Source organism: Lutjanus erythropterus, chromosome 14 (genome assembly GCF_056507025.1).
Source record: "Lutjanus erythropterus isolate fLutEry1 chromosome 14, fLutEry1.hap2, whole genome shotgun sequence".
Classification (NCBI taxonomy): domain Eukaryota; kingdom Metazoa; phylum Chordata; class Actinopteri; order Lutjaniformes; family Lutjanidae; genus Lutjanus; species Lutjanus erythropterus.
Window position 1 is genome coordinate 14,182,717 of NC_139330.1, and position 26,632 is coordinate 14,209,348.

The 26,632-nt window shown below is 40.6% G+C and overlaps 3 protein-coding genes across 4 annotated transcripts in view; all 3 read left to right on the forward strand.

The window, feature by feature from the left end:
* Nucleotides 1–13,519, forward strand: part of kndc1 (kinase non-catalytic C-lobe domain containing 1) — a 39,631-nt gene extending 26,112 nt beyond the window's left edge. Inside the window, exons 18-31 of the mRNA XM_084736230.1 lie at nt 824–1,179; nt 2,067–2,160; nt 2,353–2,450; nt 2,545–2,729; nt 4,602–4,712; nt 4,888–5,035; nt 5,738–5,893; nt 7,163–7,369; nt 7,535–7,617; nt 8,942–9,095; nt 10,563–10,685; nt 11,070–11,129; nt 11,603–11,760; nt 13,183–13,519. Of these exons, the coding sequence (XP_084592356.1) occupies nt 824–1,179; nt 2,067–2,160; nt 2,353–2,450; nt 2,545–2,729; nt 4,602–4,712; nt 4,888–5,035; nt 5,738–5,893; nt 7,163–7,369; nt 7,535–7,617; nt 8,942–9,095; nt 10,563–10,685; nt 11,070–11,129; nt 11,603–11,760; nt 13,183–13,411 (2,162 nt within the window). The 3' untranslated portion in view covers nt 13,412–13,519. The remainder of the gene's footprint in view (nt 1–823; nt 1,180–2,066; nt 2,161–2,352; nt 2,451–2,544; nt 2,730–4,601; nt 4,713–4,887; nt 5,036–5,737; nt 5,894–7,162; nt 7,370–7,534; nt 7,618–8,941; nt 9,096–10,562; nt 10,686–11,069; nt 11,130–11,602; nt 11,761–13,182) is intronic.
* A 4,570-nt stretch (nt 13,520–18,089) lies between these two features.
* On the forward strand, nt 18,090–19,295 carry vox (ventral homeobox). Of its 2 annotated transcripts, XM_084735849.1 has the most exons (4): nt 18,090–18,209; nt 18,246–18,419; nt 18,526–18,758; nt 18,872–19,295. In XM_084735849.1, exons 1-4 carry the CDS (start codon nt 18,155–18,157, stop codon nt 19,127–19,129), a joined length of 720 nt encoding a protein of 239 aa, XP_084591975.1. In that variant the 5' UTR covers nt 18,090–18,154; the 3' UTR covers nt 19,130–19,295. The 2 variants fall into 2 exon arrangements, with proteins under 2 accessions (XP_084591975.1, XP_084591974.1); XM_084735848.1 differs by having other exon boundaries at nt 18,090–18,419.
* A 2,817-nt stretch (nt 19,296–22,112) lies between these two features.
* ventx (VENT homeobox) lies at nt 22,113–24,159 on the forward strand. Its single transcript, XM_084735967.1, has 3 exons — nt 22,113–22,575; nt 22,671–22,870; nt 23,708–24,159. Exons 1-3 carry the CDS (start codon nt 22,443–22,445, stop codon nt 23,966–23,968), a joined length of 594 nt encoding a protein of 197 aa, XP_084592093.1. The 5' UTR covers nt 22,113–22,442; the 3' UTR covers nt 23,969–24,159.
* Nucleotides 24,160–26,632: the final 2,473 nt, after the last annotated feature.

Here is a 26,632-nt window from a genome sequence, read left to right on the forward strand (position 1 = left end):
CTTCAAAATAGCTAGTCAGCAGTTTGTAGTTATTAGGTAAGTATTGTGCAGAAAAAACTGCAATATGTCCCTCTGAATTGTATTTTCCATTTCATGTTCCTTTACACTTCTACTCAAGTAAAGAACAAGTACTTACACTAAATATACTTAGTTACGTTCTGCTACTGCTACACTGGAAACAATAAAACAAAGGGCTTTGAACTAACAAATTATCTCCTCTTTAAGAAAATTACATAAATAGATTATTTAGTGGATTTCTGAGGGTTTGCTTTTGATAAGTAGAACCAATACAAAACCAACCATCTGCAATGTTTGTATATGTTCACTTTTTTGGCTGCTGACTGAAGTCATGAGAGCTGTGACTGGCTGCTGGATGCTGTTCTTAAGATGGAGCGCATTCATAAGAGTCCAAGGGATGCCAACAAACTCTAAAGACTTTTTTTCCGCTGGTACTCATTGCTGGCCAATAACATTCACAAGCACACACACACACACAGGCACGTATCTGCATTTGTTGGACTATTTAAATGTGCTGGACATGGGGTCTTCATTACAAACAGGCTCTTACAAGGTACTCAAGATAAAAAAGATAGCAATAGAAGAAGTTCAGCTTTATGCCTTGAAGCTCATCTGTTAAACAGTGGATGCATTGTGCAGCCGTGATAGGGTTAGCAACAAATACCCCCAGCGCCACCCTCGGATCACACTTTGTGTTTTTTCTTCACATATCCAGTTTGTTTTTTTACTCTCCATGTGATTTAGTCACTCTCTCTTTCACTTCTCTTAACGCTCTCTACTCCACTGTGCCTGTTTACTGGTCGAGGTGTGAGCACTGACGGTTCGGACGCAGGGGTCATGGAGGGAGGAGATCATTCAGCGGGGGGCAGCGATGAAAGCCCCTCTGAAGCCGAGTTTCTGTCGGAGAGAGAGGAAGGCCTGACGGGAGCCCACTACGAGCAGATGAGCCCAGACTGCTCGGAGGACATGGAGGACAGTGATTCTCTGGTGTCGGAGCGACTCTTCTCGTCTGGATCCAGAGCAGAGGGACTGGGCCTCAGCTTCAGCCCAGCCTGGGCCTTAGCCTTCTTCGGAGAGGATTGTTTTAGTCCAGAGGTGATCCAATATGCAGTGAATCTGGGGCAGCACACGGGATCTCCATGTCTGGATGTGAAAACACAGGTAAGTAGACCTGTGAAGCTTACAGCCAGTGAGTCATATTTGACCTTAACACCATGTGTTTGAACAGATACACTGCATGAAGTGGTTCACTTATTTATCACATTCTGTTACACTAACAAAAAAGCAAGAGCTAAAGATGATCTTCTATAACGGAGTGGATGTTTTTAAGAAGAAAGACACCAAAGCTTTTTAGCAAAAAAAAAAAATCTTAAAGCTATCAGAAAGACCTCTAAAATAATTTCTTCTTTTTTTATGACTTTATTTTTACAAGCAGCAGATGCTGTAACTTCATCCAGTGTTTTCATTTCCATTCTGTCTGCATTTTTATCAGTGTATTATGTTACATTCAAGTGCTGGCTGAAGACAGCTCCACTTCCTAGTTTCATTCAGTCCCTCACCTGCTCTGGTTTTATGAATAAGTGCAGGAATTATATTACTATTTGTAATGAAGTGGGGCACAGTCAGGGTTTGGGCTAAGTAGGACGAGAACATGTGGGGGGACTTTAGGATAATTGGCATATTATTCTCTCCAAACTGGATCTGAATATTAATGTGTTGAACTTAGCCCTTGGCAGAGCAAGTTATTATAATTTGTAAAAGAATATTAATGAATAGTCTTTGTGTTTGCACACTTTGATGGCACCACTGTTCCTTCAGAGGGTCTGTGCAACAGCTAATAACACACCTTAAGAGCCGTGCTGCTGCGACTTCTCTCTCTTTTCACTTCAAAAGAGCTGTTGCGTTTGGTTGCCACGGTGAAGAGAGCAAAAAAGAAACAAAGCACAGCTCCACACACACTGGAAACACCCGTAGGCTTCTTTCAGTGAAAGGCATGTGGTGTTATTTCAGGGCCTTTTGTATGATTTTGTGTGATTTCCTTTGAACAGGAACTACAGCAGCAGCTGATGATTGAAACAAGGAATCTAAAGAAAACAAGAAATTTCTACCAGAAGTTAATTCAACAAGAGAGGAAAAACAAAGGTTGGTTTGCCATTTAACACTGCTAGTGTATACAAATTGAATCTGAACAGGGCTCAGTAGAAAGGATCGCCCGCTCGTAAGAACTGATTTCAGGCAAGTAGGTTTGTGACCCACAAGTGAAACAAAAACATTAACGTTGACCCCTCATGTAGCTTCTAGTATGATCTCTCAGACAGTGTTTGTATCCCAAAGGTTCTGAGAGCAAACTGATGCTGTCCAAACTCAAGACCCAGTTTGAAGAACTCAGGTCCAAAGTGGTCTTCTTGGATTCTGTGAAGAAATACCTGGAGGTACTGACAAACCTCTACAATTCCCAACACTACTGTTCCTCATTCACTTACTAACAACTTCTGTCCTTTGATACGACTTGTTGTGTTTCTGCAGCTTTTGAGCGTGGAGCAGTGGGGTTTAGAGGTTTCATTACTGCCGGCTTTGGCCGTCTGTGGACCTGACTCTTCGGACCTTCAGTCCTCGGAGGACCTGTCTGTCCTGAGCTTTGGTACCAGCAAAGGGAAGAGCACTCTTCAAGCTGGGTCTCCTCTGGGCCTCATGGCTTACCTCTATGCCAGGTATTATTGATGAGGTTTTAAATTAGAAATGTGCTAGCCATTGCTTTTCTTCAGTCGAGACACGAGGTCATATTAATTGTGATAATGTCTCTACGTGTTGTGCAGCCTGCGTGATCAGTTTTCTTTGTTCTATTATTTAACTTGCCTGCTGCTTTTGATCTGTCCAACAAATGCATTTCATTATACCTTGGGTCAGAAAATGATCAAAATACACCAAGAAACTGAAGATCATTAACGCAGTTGTCGGCACAGCAGACATGTTTTTTGAGGAATTTGGGAAGGGGATGCCAGTGTAACCTGCCTGACTCATTGATCCTTTATCTAACTGAAGTATGTGTAATGTAGAATCTATGCACCTGACCATGGCTCTGAAACATCAGTAGCCTAACTGCTGTGTATTGATGAGTCACTGTCGCTGTCTGTGGTGCTGAAATAGCAGACGGCTTTGTATTTGCACCTATTCCTTTTAGTCCTGCCTTTCTGTCAGATTTGTCTCGGATCTAGAGGAGATATTACTCAGTCACCAGTCGCCACCCCCACCCCCTAAATTGTCTACTGTGCAAAATAATATACATTTGCTGTTATGGGTATTTACATCATGGGTGTGTGGGAATGACTGAATAAACTACAGTGTGTGTGTTCATGGTAGTAAATAAACATGTTACCCAGTGCAATCATGTTTGGAAAACGAGTTCAATGGCACAGAGGAATAAGATGTCAGGCTGCTAGTGTAATTTAAATATAAGAAAAAAATATAGAACATTGCCATCCTCATTAGTGCTGGACTAATATGGGATTTTTTGTGCAGATGCGATACCAATATTAAGGAGGAGTTAAGACTAGTCGTGCTGTTGGTTATTATCTTGTTGAAACATCGGTGACATTTGAAGCCTTCCCTAATTCCAATGTGCCCTGTAAACAATGACACCATCACTGCTGCAGCGAAGTCTGACATTTAAGCATCTGGTTCGTGTCTGTTGCCATGGGGAACGGCAACAGCAATCAGAGAAACAGGGACACAGTCAATGAATGTTTTTGCCACTTTTAAATTCCACTGCCTCAAGGTGAAGTGGTTTTATTATGTCTAAAGGCATTGAGCAGGCGTGTTTAACAACTTAATGTATTAGCATTTCAGTCACACATACATATACATATACACATGTACATATAGTTATGTATGCTAACATTATTATGGAAAGCATGACCAGTTTAATCATAATTTATCATTTGCTGTGATTTGGATTTATTTAAATGAAGAAAATAGTATTTATATCATGTTGTTGTTTTTTCTTTTTTGTTAAGAACTTCTGCTTGGTTCTGAAACTCAACCTTTACCATTTGTCTGGCAGCTCACATGAGACTCATTACCACTCACAATATTATTTTTTACATGATGCGACTGCTCCCTCGCACTGAAAGGGGCCTTTTAAAGTCATTCAGAGCACATAGCAAGGATGCCCCAGTCCTATCTCCTTTATTACATCTCCCACGTGCTCTGAGAGAGCTTTGAAGGTCCGCCAGGAGGGTTCAGTATTACATCACAGCTATTTAGCTGACGCATGAAGTGAATCACAATAAGTGCATTCAACCATGAAAATACAACTCAAAAATTGCAAAAAGTACGTCAACTTTGTCAAGTATGCTGAACCGCTTCAATTACTACATTTAGAGATAAAGAAAGAGAACATTTAGGTTGACCAGGATAGGGAAATGGATAAAAAAGACGATTCTCCATTAATCATATGTTGTCACAGGTTGCATATATTCTTGAATTTGCAGTGCAGTGTTTAATAATACATTTCACTGAAAAGCTTTATTAAACTGTGTTGGTATCTGAACTACTCAGTGTCACTATGCTCCCTTTCATCACAGAAATGCTGCTGCGGAGGGCTACATCCAACAGTTCCTGTATACCTATCGCTTCCTCTGCACTCCTGAGCAATTACTGCAGTTCATAATGGATAAATTCATCAGTGCTGCAAGGTACTGTCAAGTTAGTAGCTCATGATTACATAGGGAAACAGCTATGGACAGTACAGGGCAGAAAACCCATGGGGATCTCTGATCCAGCCTCTCCTGTAAACTGCAAAACATTTGGCGCACAGCATGAAACATCTTGCACTGATTGTGTGATGATTATATTTGGTTTCCTCGTCAGACAAGGTCCAGATATGTCAGGAGACAGTGAAAAGATCTTCCATCGCAGTTTGGACGTGCTCCACATCTGGATAACAGACTGTGGACGGGTAGACTTCACACCTAAATCCAGCCTTGTGGATATGGTAGAAAACTTCCTTAATACTGAGGTAACCACACAAACACACTTTTTGCTCTACAAAGATGGCTTGTCAGTCAAATGGCTGTACTGTTACTTTACCCTGTAATTTTCTGTCTGAAATCTGAGCTGAAATTGATCTTCCTACCTACACACTTCATCCTCAGGTCATTCTAATCAATTCTCCTGCAGCCAGAGGCATCAAACCTCCTGTGTGAAAGCATATTTTTACAGGTGAAAGGACCATCAGACGCTGGGTATTGAGAAGAGCAAACGTAAAATATTTCATGAAGCATATAACTCAAATCACCAGTGCAGCATCTTATTATAAGACAGCTTAGCAAAAGGCATCATTAAAAACAAGCTTTTTCTTTAAGATGCGGTTCTTTAAATGTGCACTGCCTACATTCTGTGCAGGTTTCGTATTTGTGCTTTTAATGTAGTGTTTTTAAGATTTTGAAAGTGCTTGGATTTTGGTTAAAGTGTTTGAAAGTGCTTGAAATTACTTTCATAATGAATCTGCCTGAATAGTTTGCTTTCAGAGAAAGAAATAAGGTAAGTTGGGTATTTGCTCAGCCAGGTTGTATAGCATGCCAAGTCTGTTTACAGGCAGGTGGCACATTTTGAAACGTGAACCTTTGTTGTGTTGCTGGTGCTGGAAAAGCTCAATTTGGAAGCTTTGGAAAATGAGTAGGAACCCTGTCTGCATTTGTCTCATTTTGTTTTTCCACAGGTGATTCCTGTAGACAACCGAGGCGAGGCCCTTCTCACTGCTCTTCATGGCCCCCCATCTACCACTTTGAGCCAAGGAAGAGGAAGCCTGAGCAGCTTTGAGGATGAAGATGATTCTTCGGGTGTGCATTTGTCTACTGAGGATCTTTCAAAAAAGGTCAGTGTAAATCGGTGACAAGAAGTCATACATTGTTTAGAGTTTGTAAATACCCTCATCTGAGTCATTTAGAAACAATAACTCTTTTCTGTAGTGCTAGAAACTGTATTAAAACCAGCAGGTGCTCTCCTTGTTGATGAGTCCAAGAATTTCTGGACTGCACTTTTTCTTCTGTTGGGGACAACAAACATGCAAAGACTTTGCTGCCAAAATCCATACCCGGCAGCTAAATTTAATGTGGGCACGTATGCAAAGTCTACTTGGTTTTTATTTAGAGAAGATCTGCTGCAGCCTTTCAGACTTTCTCTTAAAGAGCAATGTTGAGCAGTGATGTTTTTTTTAGATATAAACAAGATTTCTACACAGTATGAAAAAAAAAATTACAGAATTTCCAGATCTGGATAAGTATGGAAAAAGAAAAAGTATGGGAACATATTTGTTTCCTTGCTTCCTCTATGTGTGTACATCACAGTCTACAACACAGCTCTGTCCCAAGTGTCTTTTAACTTATACATACATATCTTTGAATTGCATATATACTGTACAGAGCATTATAAATAACTAAATATTACACTTATCTGAATATTTATGAGTTATGCAGCGATATTATCTTTTCTGCGTAAGCAAACCATACCTTTATGTTAATCTTTGCTTCCATGGAAGGCTCTACAGACACCGTGAAAACAAAATCATTTGACTTTTTTCCAACTCATTTTTGGTTCATATTTATAAAAGAGACTGAAAAATATTGGGGGAACAACAGACAGAGATGTTTAACTGTGAAATGTCATCCAACTTTCTGCACAGGAGTGCCGCAGTGGGTCAATGCAGGTTCTCAGAGGGCTGGCTTGATAGAAAACCTGGGCAGCTAATGATTTCAAATGGAAAAAGAAAGCTAGATGCGAACTCCATCTCCAACTGACTGGCAATTAATTTGTAACATCATAGCATACAAAGTCAGAATATAACAGTTCAATTTTAAAACCAATAATTCACATAATGAACATCTAACAGATAACAGATGATTGACATCAGATGTCAAATATGGTCTGAAAAATCTATTTGAGTCTGGAGAGGTATGTAATTTTGAAATGGAAAATGTGTAGGAACCCCGTATAAATCTGATTGATTGATTCTGCTGTACCTGCTGTTGAACAAGAGACTCCTGCATGAAATACTAAACAGCATCTTTAATCTGTGTTATTGTCAGTGTGTTGACATAATTCAGAGCATGTATCCTCCTTTGTCACGTCTTTCCCGACTCCTCAGTGGAGATTCTCCAGAGTAGTGGAGCCCTCCGTGGCCCTGCCTAAAGACAAGGCCTTCTCCATCGCCGCGGCCCTGCCTGTGCCTTGTTATGGCACCATGCTGGATGATCTCTCCAACGTCTGCCTTCATAATGAGGACCGACTCCCCTTCAGCCAGAATGAATACAGCGCGCAGCACATATCCCAGCAGCTCACCCTCCTGCAGCAGGTACACACACATACTGCACAGACCACTCCCCCCGCTTTGCACTCAAGTTGTTGTTATCTCTTTTTAACACTAGAGGGAGATATACCTTCATGAATGCATAGTACAACCTAGATTCATTCAGTCAGCTACTGATCTAACATTGAGTTTATTCCTCTTGTAACGCAGGAACTGTTCCAGGGATGTCATCCAGTTCATTTCCTCAACTCCAGAATCCGAGGAGTCAGAGACAAAGTGTCTGCTCCAAACAAGTGAGTCAAATATCACAGCTTTCCACTGTTTTTACTTCTGTTACATACAAATTGGTGACATATCAAAATAAAAATCGATACTTTCATCATCAGAACAGGTCTGAAATTTGTCTTGTGTCATAGTAGCACCGTTGCAACATCGTAGATAACAAACATGAGGACAAGAAACATTTAACATGACATTACAATCACAAAAAATAAGACAAGACAGCACACTTTACATTTATATAAACACAAGAGATGACATTCAAAGCCCTTTTATAGACATTCGATCTGGGATTGAGCTCCACATTTAATTTTAATGTTGACTGATTCACAAAAGATTTTTTCAGTCTAACCTTATGAAATTGTGGGACCCTGTATCTCTGGTTTGATGGTAACAATCTGTTTTCACTGTTCAGGACATGTCTGGGATTAAAAATTGATTGATTAAACAACAGGAAGTTCACCAGTGGGGTGTTGTTCTACCTTGAGCTTTGCAGCAGACCAGCTTTAGTGCTCTTTAGAATAGATTTAATCTTCTGGAGCGTTTGTGTCCCGTATAGAAGCATCTGCATTCTATATGTTTCTCCACTGACTGACTCTGGTAAATATGTATTTAAATATGAACTTTTAACATTTAACAATAATGCCTCAGGTGAGGAGCGATGCATGTAAACTAAGGCTGTTGTGATTTGTTCTGCACCAGCCTGTCAGAATGGTGCCAAGTGCTGGAAGAAAATCTTTTGTTTACTTTATGTCACTAGGATAATCTGCACATGTAGTAAGAACAGCACTTGAATTCAACCATAAATGATGCAGGTCACTTGGTTGTGGAAAACCTTTTAATAGCATCTCTAATCTCGTGGTGCAGCTCAGAACATTAATTTGTTTATGTGAGTCATTCTTCACTAAATGAGAGTTACTCTTTTAGTCCTCACTTGCTAATGTGAAGAAATGTCATCTGCCCACACATTCAATCTTTAAAAACAAACAGTGTTGTTAATGTTTTATTCTTGAATGAGTCTGTGCCTGTAAAATGAATAATGAACAGGCTAATCTGATATCTGACCCCAGATGTGTGCACTGTATATCCTCTTTAATGTGTGAATTCTGTAATTAGTATCATAGAAGAATGTGTGAAAAATGTCATTTAGTTAAATAAGAAATGTGTAAAAAAAAAAACTATTACAATTCTCTGGAGCCTAAAGTGACAGTGCTGCTGTTTTTCCAACCAACACTTCAAAACCCAAATGCATAAAAAAGAGAAAGGACGCACACTCCACAGTGAGTGTTTGGTATTTTTGCTTGATAAGTGACTAAAACCATGATTCCCCCCCACCAGGAATGTGTCTCAGCATGTCCCACCAGCAGAGGGCAGCAGTCTTCTTGCATGTGAGGGGACGCCATCAGACAGCCACCTGCAGCAGTTGCTCACATATGCTGACAGTGTCTCTAACTGGATCTCTGCTGAAATAGTCATCTGTGACTCCGTCAAGGTGAGAGGAGACGTTAACTCATTAAAGTAACAGGGTCAGCTGGAAGTAACTGTCGCAGCCTGAGCTGTGATTTCTCATCAGACATCAACTTTCATGTTAGTCTCAGACTTTCTCCAAATGTGTCTTCTGTTGATTCTTTAGTCTCAATTGACCTAAACAGTTAGGAATAAGAAGACATGAGTCTAAAAGTGACAACAGTTTTTTATTCAGTGTTCGTCTTGAGGCTTCATAAGCTGTCATTTGTGTTGTACAAAAAGCTGAGAAACTCCATGACAATAAATATAACAACATACAAATATACAATATAAAAATAACAACAGGACAGGTACAAGAATACCATAAACGAGACACATGAATTTTCACCAGAAAGAAAGTAGGGTAAGTTGACAAAATGTTAGGTTTACTAAATTAAACCAACTAGTGAGGCGGTGGTGTTAATTTATGTGGGCTGTGTTATGGATCAGTCAACTTGTGTTTTTCACATATCATGAGGTAAAATCTTATGTCAAATAGATTTGAGTAAAATGACAAAAATATTGTCTTGGCTAGACTGTCTGAAATGTAATATAATTTGATGACTAAAAAAGACTAAAATTTCAGCAGTTACTTTAAAAAGTAGTTATAGTTATCTTTGACTATGATAAGATTAAAATGCCCATTAAAATGAGGCTGACTAAACATTTTTTTAAATTAACAAGGACACAGCACTATGGCTAAATTAAAAATAACTGACAAAGTTGACACTACTTTTTGCGACTAGGGGGATGGTATCCATTCATCATCGCTTGTTATTGTCAAATTATAATGTTGTGCTCATCTTGGGCTCCTGCAGTGTTCCTGCAGCATGCCTGACCTTCCTTGACACTGGGGAGGAGGGGGTGGTGGAAAACAACTTGCTTCAACCATAGATCGTATATTAAATAGAATTTCAACCTATTTAATATGCCGTGTATGGCTCCAATTCGCTATTTGAACTGCTGTACTCATTTTTGGATGGATATTTGTTACATATTGCTCCTTTAAACTGTCTCTGGATGCCACTAAATCCTACACTGGTCCTTTAAATGATATTTCATCTGCTACACGTCAGCTCCTTTCAGTGCTTACAACAATTCAGCTGCTTACAGGGCTTAAACTTGAAATTAATGTCACTTCAAAAGTCGCTTCAGTGCTTAAACTTTACCTACAACTCCTGATAAGCATTTCATTTAATTTCGTTTTAACATGTCAACTATGTTTGTACCTGCATCCACATGGCTGAGCACATTTGCATTAAACAGTGCACAACGCATCTATAGCACTGACAACATATAGTAATTTTCTTATTTTTCCAGGGGACCTACTACTTCATTATGCAGCCTCTGCTGCTCCGAGGAAAAGCAGCCCACTGGAGCATTTGCATTTTGCCTTGTTTAGCATTTTTTTCCTTTTTTTTTTTTTTTCATTTCACACTCTCTTCTCTTGCAGACACAAGTTGCTTTGCTGACCAAGTATCTGTGGATAGGAAAACACTGCTACGAATCAAGGAACTTCGCCACAGCCATGCAGGTGCTCGGAGGTCTGGAGAACGTGATTGTCAGGCAATTACCAGTAAGGCTCCATCTCATAAATTCCTCTTCGCACAAATCCTGAGTTTCTGTAATAAGTCAGATGCCCTCAAGCTAAATGTTTTCTTCAGCTGTGATAGAATTGGTCCGTGTTTAATTAGTTTCACAAACGATAAATTAGCATTAATGCATTCAGATAAGATGGAGAAAGTGTGAGCGCAGTGAGGAGGAATGTGTCCCATGAATAGGAGTAATTAAAAAAAAAACACGATTAAAAGACACCAGTATTGAAAAAATATAAGAAATTTCCATATTTCCATCTGAAGGCGGGTTATATTCATTGACTCTTGTGTTGCACCGAAGTCACAGTATAATTAGTCTTCATTTTGGAGCTACTAAATAAAACTTCCTCCTCTCTTGCCAACAGGCTTGGAAACATCTGTCTTCCAAGGTGTGTGAGATCCTGGAGGAGCTACGAGCCGTGCAGGTGTGTATGTGTGTTTGTGTGTGTTGGTGTGTTTGAGCAAGCCCACAAGTATGTTGTTTGTAACTGAAGGCTAGGCTGGTCACATATTGTGAAACTGGGCTGCAGGGCAAACAAATCAATAGAAAAACAGCTTCAAGCAACTCGCCTGTGTGCTGAAGGCTTACAGCTGCCTCTGCTTCTGGAAGTTTCCTTCAAAAGAACCTGATGCACCAAACAGTGTTTACTGCTCTCTTATCAACTTTAAATGATTCAAACAGTTGTATGCTCTCCTGGTTTTGAAATGTAAAGAGGTTCAATTTGTTGAAAATCCTGTAAGAGTCTTTCAATCATATTGCACTGCTACATTGGACACACTTATTACTGCGTCAAGCACCTGAGACTTTGGCTTAATTGGATTTTTTTTTTTTTTTTTACATTTCCTATTCCAGTAAAACTAATTTATTTATCATGCGGGTTAATTGTTCTCCCCTCAGGTGTTTCTGAAGAGTGACGACCTGTGTCTGATGGGAGGAGAACACATGAGGAGGAGGCCCACGCTGCCGTCAGTGCACATCCTGGCCATGCACATCCAGCAGCTGGAGATTGGAGCCTTCACACTCACTACTGGAGCTTACAAGTGGACCAAGCTCAAGTGAGGGGAAATCAGCATCATTCATAGATGTTTAATAAGCTGCTATTGGTCTTTTGTGGCCTCCATTGTTTTGTCTGCTGTTGTCTCTTAACATCTGGTCCCTATCGCCAGCTAAAGTAAAACGTTTAATCACTGTTAAGTTCACTCAGCCTACTGTAAATTCCTCAGATTGGAACAAGTGTCTGCATTCATGAGGCTTTCATATGACCTGACATCACCACAGATATCAGATTAAAAGACCGTCTCCAGTGTCGCTATCATTAAAAATGTGTAGAGCAGCCATTCCCAAACTTAATAATGCTTCTGAAAATCTTCTGTGGCCCACCCGTAACTTTTATCACAACTCAGATCAGCTCATGATATTAATTTTACCAATGAAGAGACATAAACAAATAACAAATCAACAAATACAGTGTAATACGGCTTATATGAGCTGAGCAGACTACTGGAGTAATGAACAATGTTTCAAGTAAGGACCTCATGAGATGGCAGTGATTGTTCCACATAATAGTCAAACCCTCAGGTGTTACCAAGGAAAATGAGTTTGGGTAGCCCTCACCACTGTATGCTCTGTTATGAAACTGGTCAAATATTCACTAAAATGTAGCACACGGTGATCACAAGCATCAGATTTCCACCCACATAATCCAAAACATTCTCATTACTGGTGTTGACAGCAACTTAAAAGAGAAGCATTTCCTTGTGACTGAGAAATAAAGTGGATAGATGCCCTGGGCGCCACACCAGAAATTCCATGATGGAAAGTGCACAAACCCCCTCCTTGCACTAATTTTAGTTTGTTAGAGGTGTGAGATTGATGAAATGTGCATACAGTCCTGTAAAATTACCCTGATACCTATCCTTGCAGTGACACATTATATTAACAGTTAGTGTCATTAACTGATAATTAGCTCTCTCCCCACATACCAAGTATCCATCTATGACAAAGTCGGCCAACTGGCTGGGCTTGTCACATTTTCCTGTGTCCTTCTCCTTCACTCCAATATGGCTGACCAGATGCTGAGGTCGCAGCGAGTGGCAGTTGGATGGTAATGGCACAGCTGTTGAATATGGGTTGTTGGTTGGGGTGCCAGTGTTGCACCAGATGGCGCCCGTGGGATGGGGTTTGATTGGAAAAGAGGTTTTGGGCCAGATGCTGAGAGGCGACTGGCTGCATCCAGATGCTGGGGTCAGGAGATCTAGCAGGGAAAGGCAGAGCCACAGCTGGTTACTGTAGACCCAGGGTTCTCCCCGCTCTCAACCAAATTAGGTCACAGACAGAGCTGATGATTAAGCTGGGAGGAAAACTCAGAAATTATATGCACCTAGATGTCAACTCGTTTCATGTTCTCACTTTTTCTTTTGTTTTGTATTTCCATGTCATGTTTGTCCATCCTCTTACCCATCCATCTTTGGCTCAAGGAGCATAGCAAAGGTCGTGAGTCAGGTCCACGCTTTCCAGGAGGCTGTATGCCCCTACAGCCCGGACCGGGAGCTGCAGGCGTACCTCCGGCGCCGCATCGCCCGGTTCGCCGCCTCTGACATCCACCTCTTGGCCTCTGACAACGATGCCAACTTCCAGCAGTCCAGCGAGCGACAAACACGGAGGATCCAGGACACGCTGAGGAGAGTTAAGGCCACTTTCCAGTGAGCCCTGCCCCAGTCACACCTCACAGCCCAGACACAGTGAGACGCCACTACCACCAGGTCAACACCTCATGTCCAAGCCCAGACTGAGAATCCATGCTTAAACCACAACCCACAGCAGAGCATTGTGGACTGGAAATCGTTTTCTGCTGTTAATGTTTGTCAAAGGGGTCCCTTAACTTTAGTCAGTAATAAAGTATCGGTTTAGATTTTGAGGCAAACTTTAGTTAGAACTCACACCTTTAAGATTACACAGGTTCTGCTGTTGATCACACATAGTTTCCTCAACAATATCTGTTTGGTTTTGAAATCACAAAGAGAAATCATGGGCCATGTTTGTGATTTGCAATTCTCAGCTCACACAGTACACTGACATTTTTAGTGTTTTGTTTTGTTTTTTTTTGTAAATTGACCCTGTAATTTAGCTGTTAATGCCTCGATATGTCTGTGAACTAAACATGGCAGCAGAGGGGAATGCATGTCCAACATCAAGGCTAGATAACCAGCATGGCAAAGTGGGCAGGTGCAGCAGGGCCCGAGACCCCCAAGCACCCCCAGAATCCACAGGTCCAACTGTGTAGCAATGTGGTAATATGATCAATTGTAACTTTGTTTGGGAATATGCAGCTATAAAGGACAGTATCACCTGTGGGATCCTGCTTTTAGCAGCATGGCTCTAGGAGCGGCAAAAGCGGCCTGTTTGGTACAGACTGAAATATCTCAATGCCACTGAATACCATGGGTGGCAGTAACTAATTACAACTACTCAAAGTACTGTAATTAAGTCATGTTTGGGGGGTTCTTGTAGTTTTCTGAGATTTTTTTCAAGTCTGTAATTTTACTCATACTTGCATGATACTATGTAGTACACTTAAGTGTGATTTTAAAAGCGACTAAGTATTGAGTAGGCCTTTAAATTTCTTAATAGTGTAACAGTACCTGTACTTTAGTGGAGGTTTCAAGAACTCTTTCCACCACTGCCAAATACAAGTAGATTGCCATGAAATTTTGTACAAATATTCACTGTCTCCAGAGGATGAGTCCTGTTGACATAGATGACTATGACGTCTTCAGTGAAATGTCTCAACATCCGTTTATATTCAATTTAACAGTGCAGGTGAATCCTCATCACAAGATACGATAAATGTTTAGATCAAGGGTCTTTAACAGGGGGTCTGTGACTCCAAGGGGGTCCCCAGAATTACTGCAGGGGCACCACCAAATTATTGTTCAAAATTAAAAAAATAAATAAAAATGTGTAAATATATACATTAACATAAATCCAAGATAACATTAGCAAAAATCAATCAATTTGTAAAAATAAATAAATAAAATAAACCCAAAACATTTAATATACAGGTGCATATTCCTAAATTAGATTATATGAAATCATATCACCACACAGCCTAACCTGGGAACGTGTCTTTCCAGCGGAGGGGTACCATGCACACTGCTCAGAAAAGGGTTGGAATGGGGGGTAAATGGGGACCCAGCAGCTAATTTATACCTCTGGCCCCCTTGCAAATTAATCCAGCAGTGTCAGACATTAAGATAACATCTGTTTGATGTTGCTGAAACGTGACAAAATAATGCAGAATGTTATAAATTTACTGAACTTATTATTGATTCTGTATTTCTTCTTAATCTACAACACATTGTTTGTTTGTTTATGAATGAGGAGTTCACCAAATGAGATTTATACGACTAGATTTGTGAATTAATATCTAAACTTAATCCAATTCCAACAGCACAATGTGAAATAATTGCATTTATTATCAATAGTGTGTCGTGAAGGGCAAAAGCTAGACAAGCTTACTGTCATGACAATACCGTACCATTACACAGAAAATGATAGAACATAATGAGATGTCAGTGTGAAAAATGTTATTTGAGGAATGATGTTCAGTCAGTGTCTATTTTTCTATTTTCCTGCCCGCTGTCTCTCCTCCATGGTCTTCTGCGGTGAACACGCCGTGGAGATGGAATGTGACGTGCTATGAAGATTTGCGTAATTTAGCCAAATAAATGAGATTTTATAAGCCCTGTCTTGCCGAAGCGTGTTATTGTCAGACAATAGCCGTGACAGACTGGCTGTATGCAGCAGGTTACAGCACTGTTACGTCTGTCAGGGAATGGGGAATATTATGGCAGGAGCTGAAGCTGGTCCCCCTCTCCTCCTATAGGGATTTAATGTGTATGGTAATGACTTCATACTGAAATTAGTGAGCAGGCAGGCGCATTTGTGGCCGCATTATATTTTAGTATGCAAACACCTGACCACGAGGACACTTCATCACTTTGTCATAATGTGTGGACATCATTCAGGCAAATGTAACCCTTGTATTCTGCTGACAGTGGCGTTACCTCCTCAATGTTTGGGGCCCCACATGGGTAAAAATAATAATACTATATAATTAACCATTTCTTCCCTTGAAATACTTTTTGCCTTGTTAAAATCCTTCCTTTTGCTTCAAACTGGCTTACACATTTGATGGAGGGCACTAAGTATGGAAAGGGACATAAAGAATTATTACACCAACTCAGAAATGTTATGTGCTATGCATGAACATTTATTGTAGTAATGGCCATTTACAGCAAAGAATTGTACAGTATTTTGTCATACATAGTGATATTAGGGTTAATATGTTATCTATTACCAACAAACCGTTGTAAAGCTCCAATAACACCAATTAATATAGATTTATTTGCTATTTGTAAGGGGTAGTGCTGCCTGAACAGCACCGGCAACTCCAATCACAGTGATGGATTAGATGAAAATCCATTGTTTTACAGCTGGAAATCCCAAACTGATGAAATGCATCATTTTGTTTGGTGGACTTTTGAAACGTCATCAATTCAGACTCATGTTTGTAAGCGATTCCATAAAATGCTCCCTATGAAGCTAAAAAAATATATATAATAACAATTGATTCCGTCCAACTCTGATCTGAATAATCTGGATATAGAAACAATAGAAAATCCAAATGTGCTTATTTTATTATGTGTTATAAAAGATGCAGGATCGTTATGTCACTTCCAAACAGCTGGAAAAGATCCAGATGATTTTCCTTTTTCAGGCTCTACTGTCCCAGTTAGATTACAGTCCCTTCTTGTGGCTTGTCCTCTGGGACAGACAGACAGAAGCCATGCAGGCAGGCAGGACTGAGGAAATCGGCGCAGTGTGAGGGCGACGTCCCGGGCGCTTTTTATTGTTATCTAACGGGATCAGGGCGCATCTTCAAAGCCTCAGAGATAAAGAGCCCCAGAAGGCTGAAGGGACTCCTGCCTCCACTGCGACAGATCACCGATAAAGGAGACAAGCAGCCCCGGCCTTTTATCTTCTTTGTCATATAACTAAACGATCAGTTTAGTGCCATTGTCTCTGAGCTGCTGCATGCGGAGATCTCTGAAAGGAGGTCCGCAAATCCCGCAGGCTCGTCCCTGTCTGCGGGAGAGACGTTTCTCGGTTTATTGGCACCTAATAGACGTGATGTGATACTGACAGTCAGTCTGTTCCTCATTTTACTTTAAATAATCTGACTTTATATAGATCTCACCTAATTAATTAACTATTCTCGTGATATGTGTCTAATATGTACAACCTTTAATATGTGAAGAAGTCAATTTAAGGATTACCGCGTCTTTCAGTGCGCTTGTTTGCGCTCACGGACTTTTCCATGCAGCGTCCTCGCAGCTTGTTTTAACATATTTACATATGAACGGGTCGACAATCAGCCGTAATTGTGTTGCTACTGTAATACCTTTGATCTGTAATGTTTGAAGCGCCTGTGCCAAACGCTGGCGCCAGCACTCACCAGGGAATCAAAGACATGTCAACACCAAAACACTTTACTTCTGTTTCCCCATTTGACTCAAGTGTGCACAAGTGAAATTTGTTGGGTCTTAGGGGACTTCACTGCAGAGGTGAATATGATTTTTATGAATAGTCTGACATATCAGTTTTCTTCTCTTTTTTTTTTCTTTACACTTGATCAGATGTCTGTTATACTGTTTGTACTTCCATCATGATATGTGTTTAGGCCCGGGGCTCAAATTGAGCCTTCATATGGGGTCTGCACATTTTCAGGCCCAATCTAACATCTAACATTGTTGCAAATAGGCTTTATCTAGTCCTGTGTGGCTGGGTTTGTGTAATCTTAGTAGTCTTTTTTGTATTTTTAAGTAGCACCTTGGTCCCTGACAATGTTCACTAGCTGTGTATGGTTAAATAAAATCACAGCCTGCTGCAGTCTAGTCTATAACATGTAAGCAAACCATATTTATGTTGGATAACTGATACTGACGGTCGATCAGTCATTTAGAAATCAACTTTGATAGTTTAAAATGAGACCTTGAGCTGAGCCAGGTCTAACAGGACATTTTGACACCTTTCCCCCGGTGCTTCTGTATGCAACAGCAACATGAAAGTCTCCACCTCTGCAGGACATACAGCTGTTTCTGCAGGGTCCCCAGTTTCTGTCGGGCCGGACAAATGTATGAGCTCAGGAGGGTTCTCACAGACTCGGCGGCGCCAGGTCTTCACACACTCACAGGATATGTAAAGACTTCAATAACGAGCCATTAACCCCTAATCATCGGGATCGATCAGGCGTTAACAAGGGCCTCTACATATGCAAATTACAGCGAGGGCCAGGGCCCTATAAAGGCCGAGCGTGGACAGGAGCTGCTACCACACACTCCCTCTGACATCTGCTGGATTTACAGGTCACTGAGCAGCACCGCGAACATGGTGAAATACTTTTCTGTGGACTGGCTGGCCCAGAGCCATCACAACACCACGTCGACCGAGGAGCACGGAGCTGGCACGGATACTGCACCGACCTGCAGACCTCACGTTCCCTGCGTGGTGCAGCCTCGTCCTCCGACATTTGGCAAGAGTTACCTGCAGCCTAAACTCAAAGCATCAAAGCCCGCTGAACACATGGAGAGCAGCGGGCAGCAGGACTCCACCCTGGCCTCACCTCTGCATCCAGCAAGCTGCGCCTCACCGAGTAAGTAGCCTAAAACCTCTAACTTTGAGCCAATATTTCAGTCTTGACCTGCTGTCTATGTTTCACGCACAAGCAGTGTTTCTAACCAGAGTTTTCCTTTCTGTAGTTTCAGAAACCAGTGGGTATTCCTCCGGCTACGAGAGCGAGGCTGCCTCATCAGAGTGTCTTTCTGTTGATGAGGGAAGCGAGATGGAGAAAGACGCAGCGCAGCGCCGAGTGCGCACCAAGTTCACCCCGGAGCAGATCAGCAAACTTGAAAAGATTTTCAACAAGCACAAATACCTGGACGCTGGGGAGAGAGTGAAGACAGCGCAGAAGCTCAACCTCACAGAAACTCAGGTAAGAACAGACTCTCAGTGCAACAAACCGTTTTAGTAACACGTAGTGACATTTGAAGAGTCTCCATTCTGCATTACGCATGAAATTAACTGTAATTTCTCGCTTTCTCTCAGGTGAGGACCTGGTTCCAGAACAGGAGGATGAAGCTGAAACGGGAGGTGCAGGACTACCTGGCTCCCCAAGTCCCACCGGTGATGTTCCAGCCTCTGCCCCCGGTTCAGTACCACAGCATGGCCGGACAGCGACCCCACTACCCCGCCACTGGCCCGTCCTTTTACCCGCTCCCTGTCCCGCAGCTGGTCTTCCAGCAGCAGATGCCCCCTCACCACCCTCCTCCTCATCGCATGATCCACAGCCAACATTTCTACTGAAGACCTGTCAACTAAGACTTTTCTTACCGAAACACTTAAAATCCAAAAAAGTGCAATCCAGAGTTGTTTTATTCGATGTGTGATTTTATTATATTTTATTAAAAATTGTGTATAATTTACAAAAATGTCTATTTATCACTGAATAAAGTTTATCTTCTATACTGCAGCACTCGACTCTGCCTTTCCTTTGTTTTGCATACAAAACATTTAGATGCATTCCTGGCTACTATTGATGCTACTATCGGAGGAAGATAAAGCTGATGATATTATCTTTTTATTGCAGGATTAGTTCAACATGAATAGATCATCCCGTCTTTCATCTTAAGGCCAGAGGAGGTTGAAAGAAAGCAGTGATACAGATGGGAGTTGTCCATTAAACTTAAAGGTTCTTATCACAGCTCATTGTATGGATCTCCTGCTTTGATTCTCTCAGTACAAGAAGCTGATAGGCCAAACAACCCATATAAACAAATCGTGCTAAATTAAATCACTGAGGATTGAGCAGTCAAAAAGAGTCATAGGAGCATCATCAGATCCCTGAAGAGAGTCCTTGTGGTATTTGCCTTCACCTGTCAGCAAAGGGCGACCATATGCTCTGCTTTCATATGCGTTAATTGTTTGTCCCCTTCTCTGCACTTCAAACGCCAGCTAACGGGGAGATCACGCTCAACAATTAGTCCTAATTAAGTCGCTCATTGATGAGTTTACACTTACGGCAGGAGCTCTCCGGCCTGGCTCCAGAGAGTCTGGGGTTTTGTGTGACCAGCGAATCTGACCTCGAGTTTGAAGTCTGTGAGAGGCCTGCGGTTAAAACCTGATTGTGTGATGAGATTAGAGATAACAAACTTGATTCACAGCAACTTTAAGATAATTAAAGGCTGATACAAGTGCAAGTTGTGGATCCTGTGGATCCTAAATTATTTAGCTCAAGCCAGTCATAATACATCAAGTACAGGTAAATTATTGTTAGTTTCACTGTAAATTAAAAAAATCTAAATTGTTCTGCTTTTAGCTGTTACATGCAATGCAATCCTCTTTTCTTGATTGTTTTCTAGTCTGTCTGGACTGTTGGTAATAAACAGCTTCAGTTTCTTTTTTAATAGGGGAAACCCGGAAGTGCTGAACTGACCTTACTCCCTAAAGGTAAGAAAGATAAAATTTCAGGAAAGAAAGAAGTTCATTTTTTTATCAAGATATTTCTGTCCTGTGTTCTTGGTGTCGTAGATACAGTGGTTTGACTTGCATAACTTAAAGTAGCAGTTTCTCAATTTTAATTTGATGCTTTGTTCCTTAAAATGGTGAGAATTAGCAAACTCAAGGTAGAAACAACCATGAGTCAAATCCTGCATCTCAGGAGCAGCTATCTCTACTTAATGTGTTCACACAGGCACAGTTTTTTTCACTTTAAATTGTTCAATTTATTCAAACTTTTCATTATTTATTCTTCAAGAATGATGCTTTAAAAATTGGATAGTGTGGATATTAATTAAGCAAACTGGTTCTCAATGTTACATCTATCCCCAGCTAGTGTTACAACTCACCCCAGCAGTGGCAGGTTTTGACAATGTTTGTATTTGACACTAACTCATAATATGTGATTGTATAGTGGACCTCCATTTGAGTTTTATTTGTAGTACACAAATATGGGTACAGTGTTTCGAAGTTTGAGAGATCTGGCAAAAAGAACCACAGAGTCTGATGTTCAAACACAATGGTTACAAACTTCCCAGGTCTCCCCTACTCTTTCGGTAATCTTAATTTAATAAACACCCAAACGGTAATACAGTGCAGTCCAGCCAATTTCACACAGACTTACTTGCTGTGGAATTATAAATACATACTGTATGATGTACACTGCACATCCGAGGAGGCAACACAAATCAGCAAAGTAACTTAAACGGTTAAAATAAACCAAAAGGTAACGTGTGCATTAACTAACTACAGTTACAGAGTCTGAAGGCGCCCAGAGGCAAATGTTTCATTCAAAAAAGTCAACAAAGATCAAACGGAACATTCTCACTTTCTGACTGCGGTCACACCCACCCGGTCCCACCACAACAACATAACAAAGGCTTCATCACCAGGCTGCTGGACGCTCAGACAGCTGGGCGCTTCTGTCTGCAACTGCAAGAGTGACAGCTGGGACTGAGACATTTAAACTGAAAAATGACTTTAAAATTGGGGGAATTCGGAGTCTTAAAATTAGGGCTGGGTAATATATCAATATCTTAATATGAGATAAGATATAATCTTAGATATTCTTATATTTTGATATGTCATTATCTTTTCCAGGTTTTACATTACAGTAATGTACTTTTCTGAACATACCAGGCTTTTATAGCTGTTTTATTATTTACCTCTAGTCATTATAACCACATTCCCGGTGATTATTTATCAAGAATCATTGTTAATGTTTTGTAAAATCATCAGCAGTCATCCCTAAAGTCTTTCGCTATATTGATAAATATCAGTATAATGATGGGTAATTTAATCTACAGCAATGCATCATATTCTGTAAAACCGTCTCTATTTGAGAATTTACGTATGTCACACTGTAAAAACAGACTTGAAGTTGCAGAATTTAAAAATATAAATGGGGTAATTTTGTAATGAGTCAGCACAAACAAGCCATTTTAGTCAAATAAAATTGCAATAATAATGTAATAATGTAATGTGCTAATTCTGTTGTACTTAAGAAAACATGTTCAATAGGCTGAAGTTATTATGTCGAACCAGAGTGAGTTGATTTCACTAAATTCCAGTGTTTGTTTGTTTTGTTTTTTTACGGTGCATTTAAAGACCACGTGCATATCCAGATAAACACATGTATATAGCAGCATAGTCTGAAAATATCAAGGTATTATTTATAAGCCATAATTCCCAGTAGTACTTAAAACACCAACATGTTCTCATTTGATAAGTGTGGTCATGTTATGTAAAAGGGAAGACTTTAATTAGAAAGTTACAGTATTTGGCCGATGCTCAGGACTCAGAGCCCACTAGAAATAGTCCTAATTGGTCTACATGACATTCTGCATTCAGTAGCGGATGTAGTCGTGAATCACTTTAGTCTGATGCCAAGTAACTGATACTCAGACTTACTGGCGCCAGAGCATCTCAGCCAGCCATGAACGTGAGAAAAAGCTCAGCCCAGCCTCTATTAACCTCAATTACAACGACCATCAAGTTTCTATCGTTCCGTTGAGACCCCTTTGCATATGCAAATAAAGACGTGTGTCCCTCCTATATAGCGGCCAAGGGGCTCAAACTCAGACCAAAAACACACACTCTGGGACTAGTGCGCAATTACAACATGGCAAACTTCTCTGTAGAATGGCTTTCCAAAAGTTGCTATGAGGAGACAACTCTTCATTCAGAGGTCCACAGAGAAATTGAGGAATTTACAAAGGCACCAGGAAGCCAATACACTCCGACCTCTCCAAACAGTAAGTACACTGATTAACCTCGTCTTAAGATCGACAGTACCTTTGTGTAGGTATTGATTGTGACTAAATGAATTAAACGCTCCGTTCTTCTCTAGATAGCTGCGGTTACACTTCGGGCTCTGAGAGCGAGGTGGGAGATGACAGCGAGGGAGAAGCCACCCAGCAGCGGAGGATGAGGACCAAGTTCACCTCCGAGCAGATCAGCAAACTGGAGAGCACCTTCAGCAAGCACAGATACCTGGGTGCTATGCAGAGGAGGAAGATAGCTGAGAAGCTGAACCTCTCAGAAACTCAGGTGGGTTTGAGATCCCCAGGCCTCCAGTGTCAGCAGAGTCTCTGACAAACTCTAGTTAAAAAAAAAAAAAAATACTTTAGTGTATTAGAAATATAAATTAAGATGCAGCAGTTATTACAAGTACACTTACACCCTTTTTACTCATTTGAAAGTAAGTATCTTTTAAAAAGTAATGTCTTGTTACTTTTAGAAAGTTTAATTGTTTTCAAGTCCTTTGTAGTACACCGTGAGCAGGCTTGATTAAAGTGTACTTTAATTTCATTATATGCTTACAAAAAGTGCACTTCAAAATAAATCTATTTAAAGCTGAACTTCACGTTTTCTTTTGAAAACGTAGCACAAACCAGGGAAACTTTACTTTCATTAATCAAGCATGTATTTTATTGCATACCCAGCCATATACTTTAAGTGTACCAAGTATACTTGTAGTTGTTCCACCTTAGCACATAAAAGTACACTGAATGTTTTCTACAATTTTATTACAACTATAATATATTTAGTTCAAAATTAGCTGTTCCAAAATAGCAGACTTCAAGTTATTGCACTTATCATTAACACACTTGAGGTATACTGGTGATTAGTCTGACTGCTAATGCACTCAAGTATGCTAAAAATTTAATATACTTAGCATATTCATTTGTCACCAGGGAAGTCACAGCAAAATGAGGAGTTGATTTTCATTACTTTGTGTTCAGTGGCCCTGTGTAGTTGTGTATTTCTATGTAAAGTAACTTAAAAGTATTTCATGGCCCCCTGTTGTGTGTCAATAAAAGTGCTGATTAAAATTCATAACTGAGCCTGTGGTGCCTTCGTTAATGTCTGCCTTGTATCTTCCAGGTGAAAACGTGGTTTCAAAACAGGAGGATGAAGCTGAAGCGGGAGGCCCAGGACCTGCACCCCGAGTTTCTGTCGCTCCCGGCCGCTCTGCTGCCTCCTCTGCTGTTTCAGCACCCCGTCCTCAGCGGACAGCTCCCCGCCGGCAGCAGCGGCCTCTACCCGCAGCTGCAGCCGCTCCACAGGACGACCCTGCCGGCTGCTCTGCACCAGCAGCACCGCCCCCACCCCCACCCTGTCATCATACCTCCACACTTCTTCTGAACTCAAGTTTCTTCAAAATGTTTGTCTAGAATCTAGATATCTTTTCTACTGCTCTCTCTAAAAGAGGGGATTTAAAGTTGTGAATATGTCTGAAGCACTACAGTATGTATTGATGTAACTTGTATATACGATTAAAATGATGTAAATGTATTTGACGCAAATTTTCTATGTTTTATGTAACAAATAAAACAAGAAACAAGAAAACAAATTGCCTCCTTTATTTTTAAACCAAAATTGCCTGGAAGGTGGACAATGTTTTTCAACTTGTTATCCAGTTGATTTTTATAATAATATATACATATAATTTAGATTTGGTAGGCTTGGCGTAGTTTTCAGAGGGTCATGGTGATCTTTGAAATAATAAATCACACATTCAAGTAGAGGATTTGACAGTGACCTCGAGGTGAACAGGCCACATCATCATACTCACAGATCAGGACGTCCCGTGTGTTGCCATCTGTTGACGTTAAACTGCAACAAAAGGAACAAATGGTGCAGTCTACTGTTCCTGTTTTCACCATATTGTGATCATGTCGTGCGTTATTCCCACCTTGGTCTGTCTCTCCCTCCCTTTTCTCTGTTTTTCTTGGAAGAAAGTGCCCTACTGATATTGTGGTTGGCTGATATTAGCAGACCAATATTTTACCTGTCACAGCTATATCGGACTGTAACAGTATTGGCATGTATGTTACGTTATGTATTTCTTTTTTCTTTTTATTGACTATTTTTTGCAGAATGTAAAGCAGATTGTTTTTGTTTATTTGTTTTGTTTTTTTATTTTGAGGTTTTAGTTAGAATAGTTAGTTAGAACAAAAATATTTCGATATAAAAATATCAGCTGATATTCTTTATTTCTATACACACAGTGATAATCTTCACTGTATCAGTGCCCTGATGTCATTTTTGGACAATAAAGTTTATTGTTAAACTGTAAAATATTCTGCCTTCATTTCATGTATTTGTTACGAATTTGATAACCACTTCTGAGGGATCACTACAACTGCAATATATTCTGTAGTCTGTACATTATATTCTATATAATAAAATATTAGCCAATAATCGATATTGCCCCCCCAAAATCCAGCATCAGTCTGGCTGTAGTATTTATTGTCAAATTATGTCCCAAAGATATTTGGTTGAAGGCTTTACTCGAGTATTTCATTCATGATATTTCCAGTGGTGGTATAGTATATTTACTAAAGTATTGTATTCAAGTATATGGTACTTATACTTCACCTATTTCTGTTTTATGCATCTTAATACTTATAATCCTCCACATCTTAGAGTCAAATATTGCTGTTTACTCCATTACATATCTGCAAGTGTTAGATAAACGCATCTGAGGGCAGAAGTATCGATATTATTATTTTTATCTTTATCATCAGGGCACCTTTCTGTGAGGACATCTGGAAGCAGATATGACGGTAAAAAACAGAAAACCCAGGAGCAGTTTCGGGTGTCCCAGGCCCTGGCCAGCCTGTCTCCCGGCTGCTGCAGGCAAATATTTTCATTTGGCGTCCGGTGGCATGGCTCCGAGCTGTGATCGCCCTGCGCTCGTTGTAGATTTACATCTTCAAAGGGACATCAAAGCGAAGGTAACTGCCAGATCATTGAGATCCATTGAGCTCTATTGTGTCCCAATTGAACAATTCGCACCCACTCGAGAGACGCGCAGGAGTGGCGCCCTCAAGTCTGCCCGAGGTGTATATTGCCTCACGTTAAAGTCATTAGGTGGCAGCAGCTAAATAGGTAACTGATTGAGTCACTCTGTCATAAAGCGCCTGTGCCATGTTCACTTATGACTTGCCATTCGGATTGAGAATAGGGAATCCCTGCAGGTGGACTGATTATATTCACTGCAGGTTATCAGACGCTGACATATGGTGTTTCATTCAGATTGGGAAACTTTAATATTTAGGTGACACACACCTGATTCTAAGGTGGTTTGAGGTTATTCAGCAGGGCCTGCACTCCTTGCATGTACAAGTACAAAATAAATACTGACGCCTCCCACCAGGAGGCACAATTATCAAAGGAGACGATTAGAATTCTATGCATCAGTAACTCCTATAATGAGAGGAACATTATTCATTTAAAGGCTTACTGGACCATATATCCATTTATACAGTGCCTCTATACAAACCAGCAGACAGTGCGAGGCCTCAGTCTGCAGCATTAACTGAGATTGTTCCTGGCACTAATGGCAACACGAGCATCAATAAATGATCCTTTGTGAGAGGGCAGGGAGATGGTGGCTTGAATGACAATGAGCGTTTCACTGATCCTTCTCCATCAGGTGAGTGGCTAGGTGAAGAGGTGCTAACGGTCTCGCTAAAGCTGCAGCTGGATGGCAGCAGACAGGCTGGAGCCAAGGCTGGACGATGGGGAGAGGCCAAAGGTTGTTTACGAGTTCAGAGACAGAGCTGCTAATGAGATCTACAACATCAACTGATGATTATAGTGATGGAATTAAGCTTACTGTATTATGGGCTTTCAGGGAAATGAGTTTAACTGTTCTACATGTAGAATTAACATCTGGATTTTGACTTAAAAACAGTCAAAAAGTGTGTGGTCATTCCTGAAAGAGTCTTTACAGTTATACTCTGGACACTCGATAATTCTAATAATCTTTTGTCAGTGGGTATCTCATTATATCTTACTTCA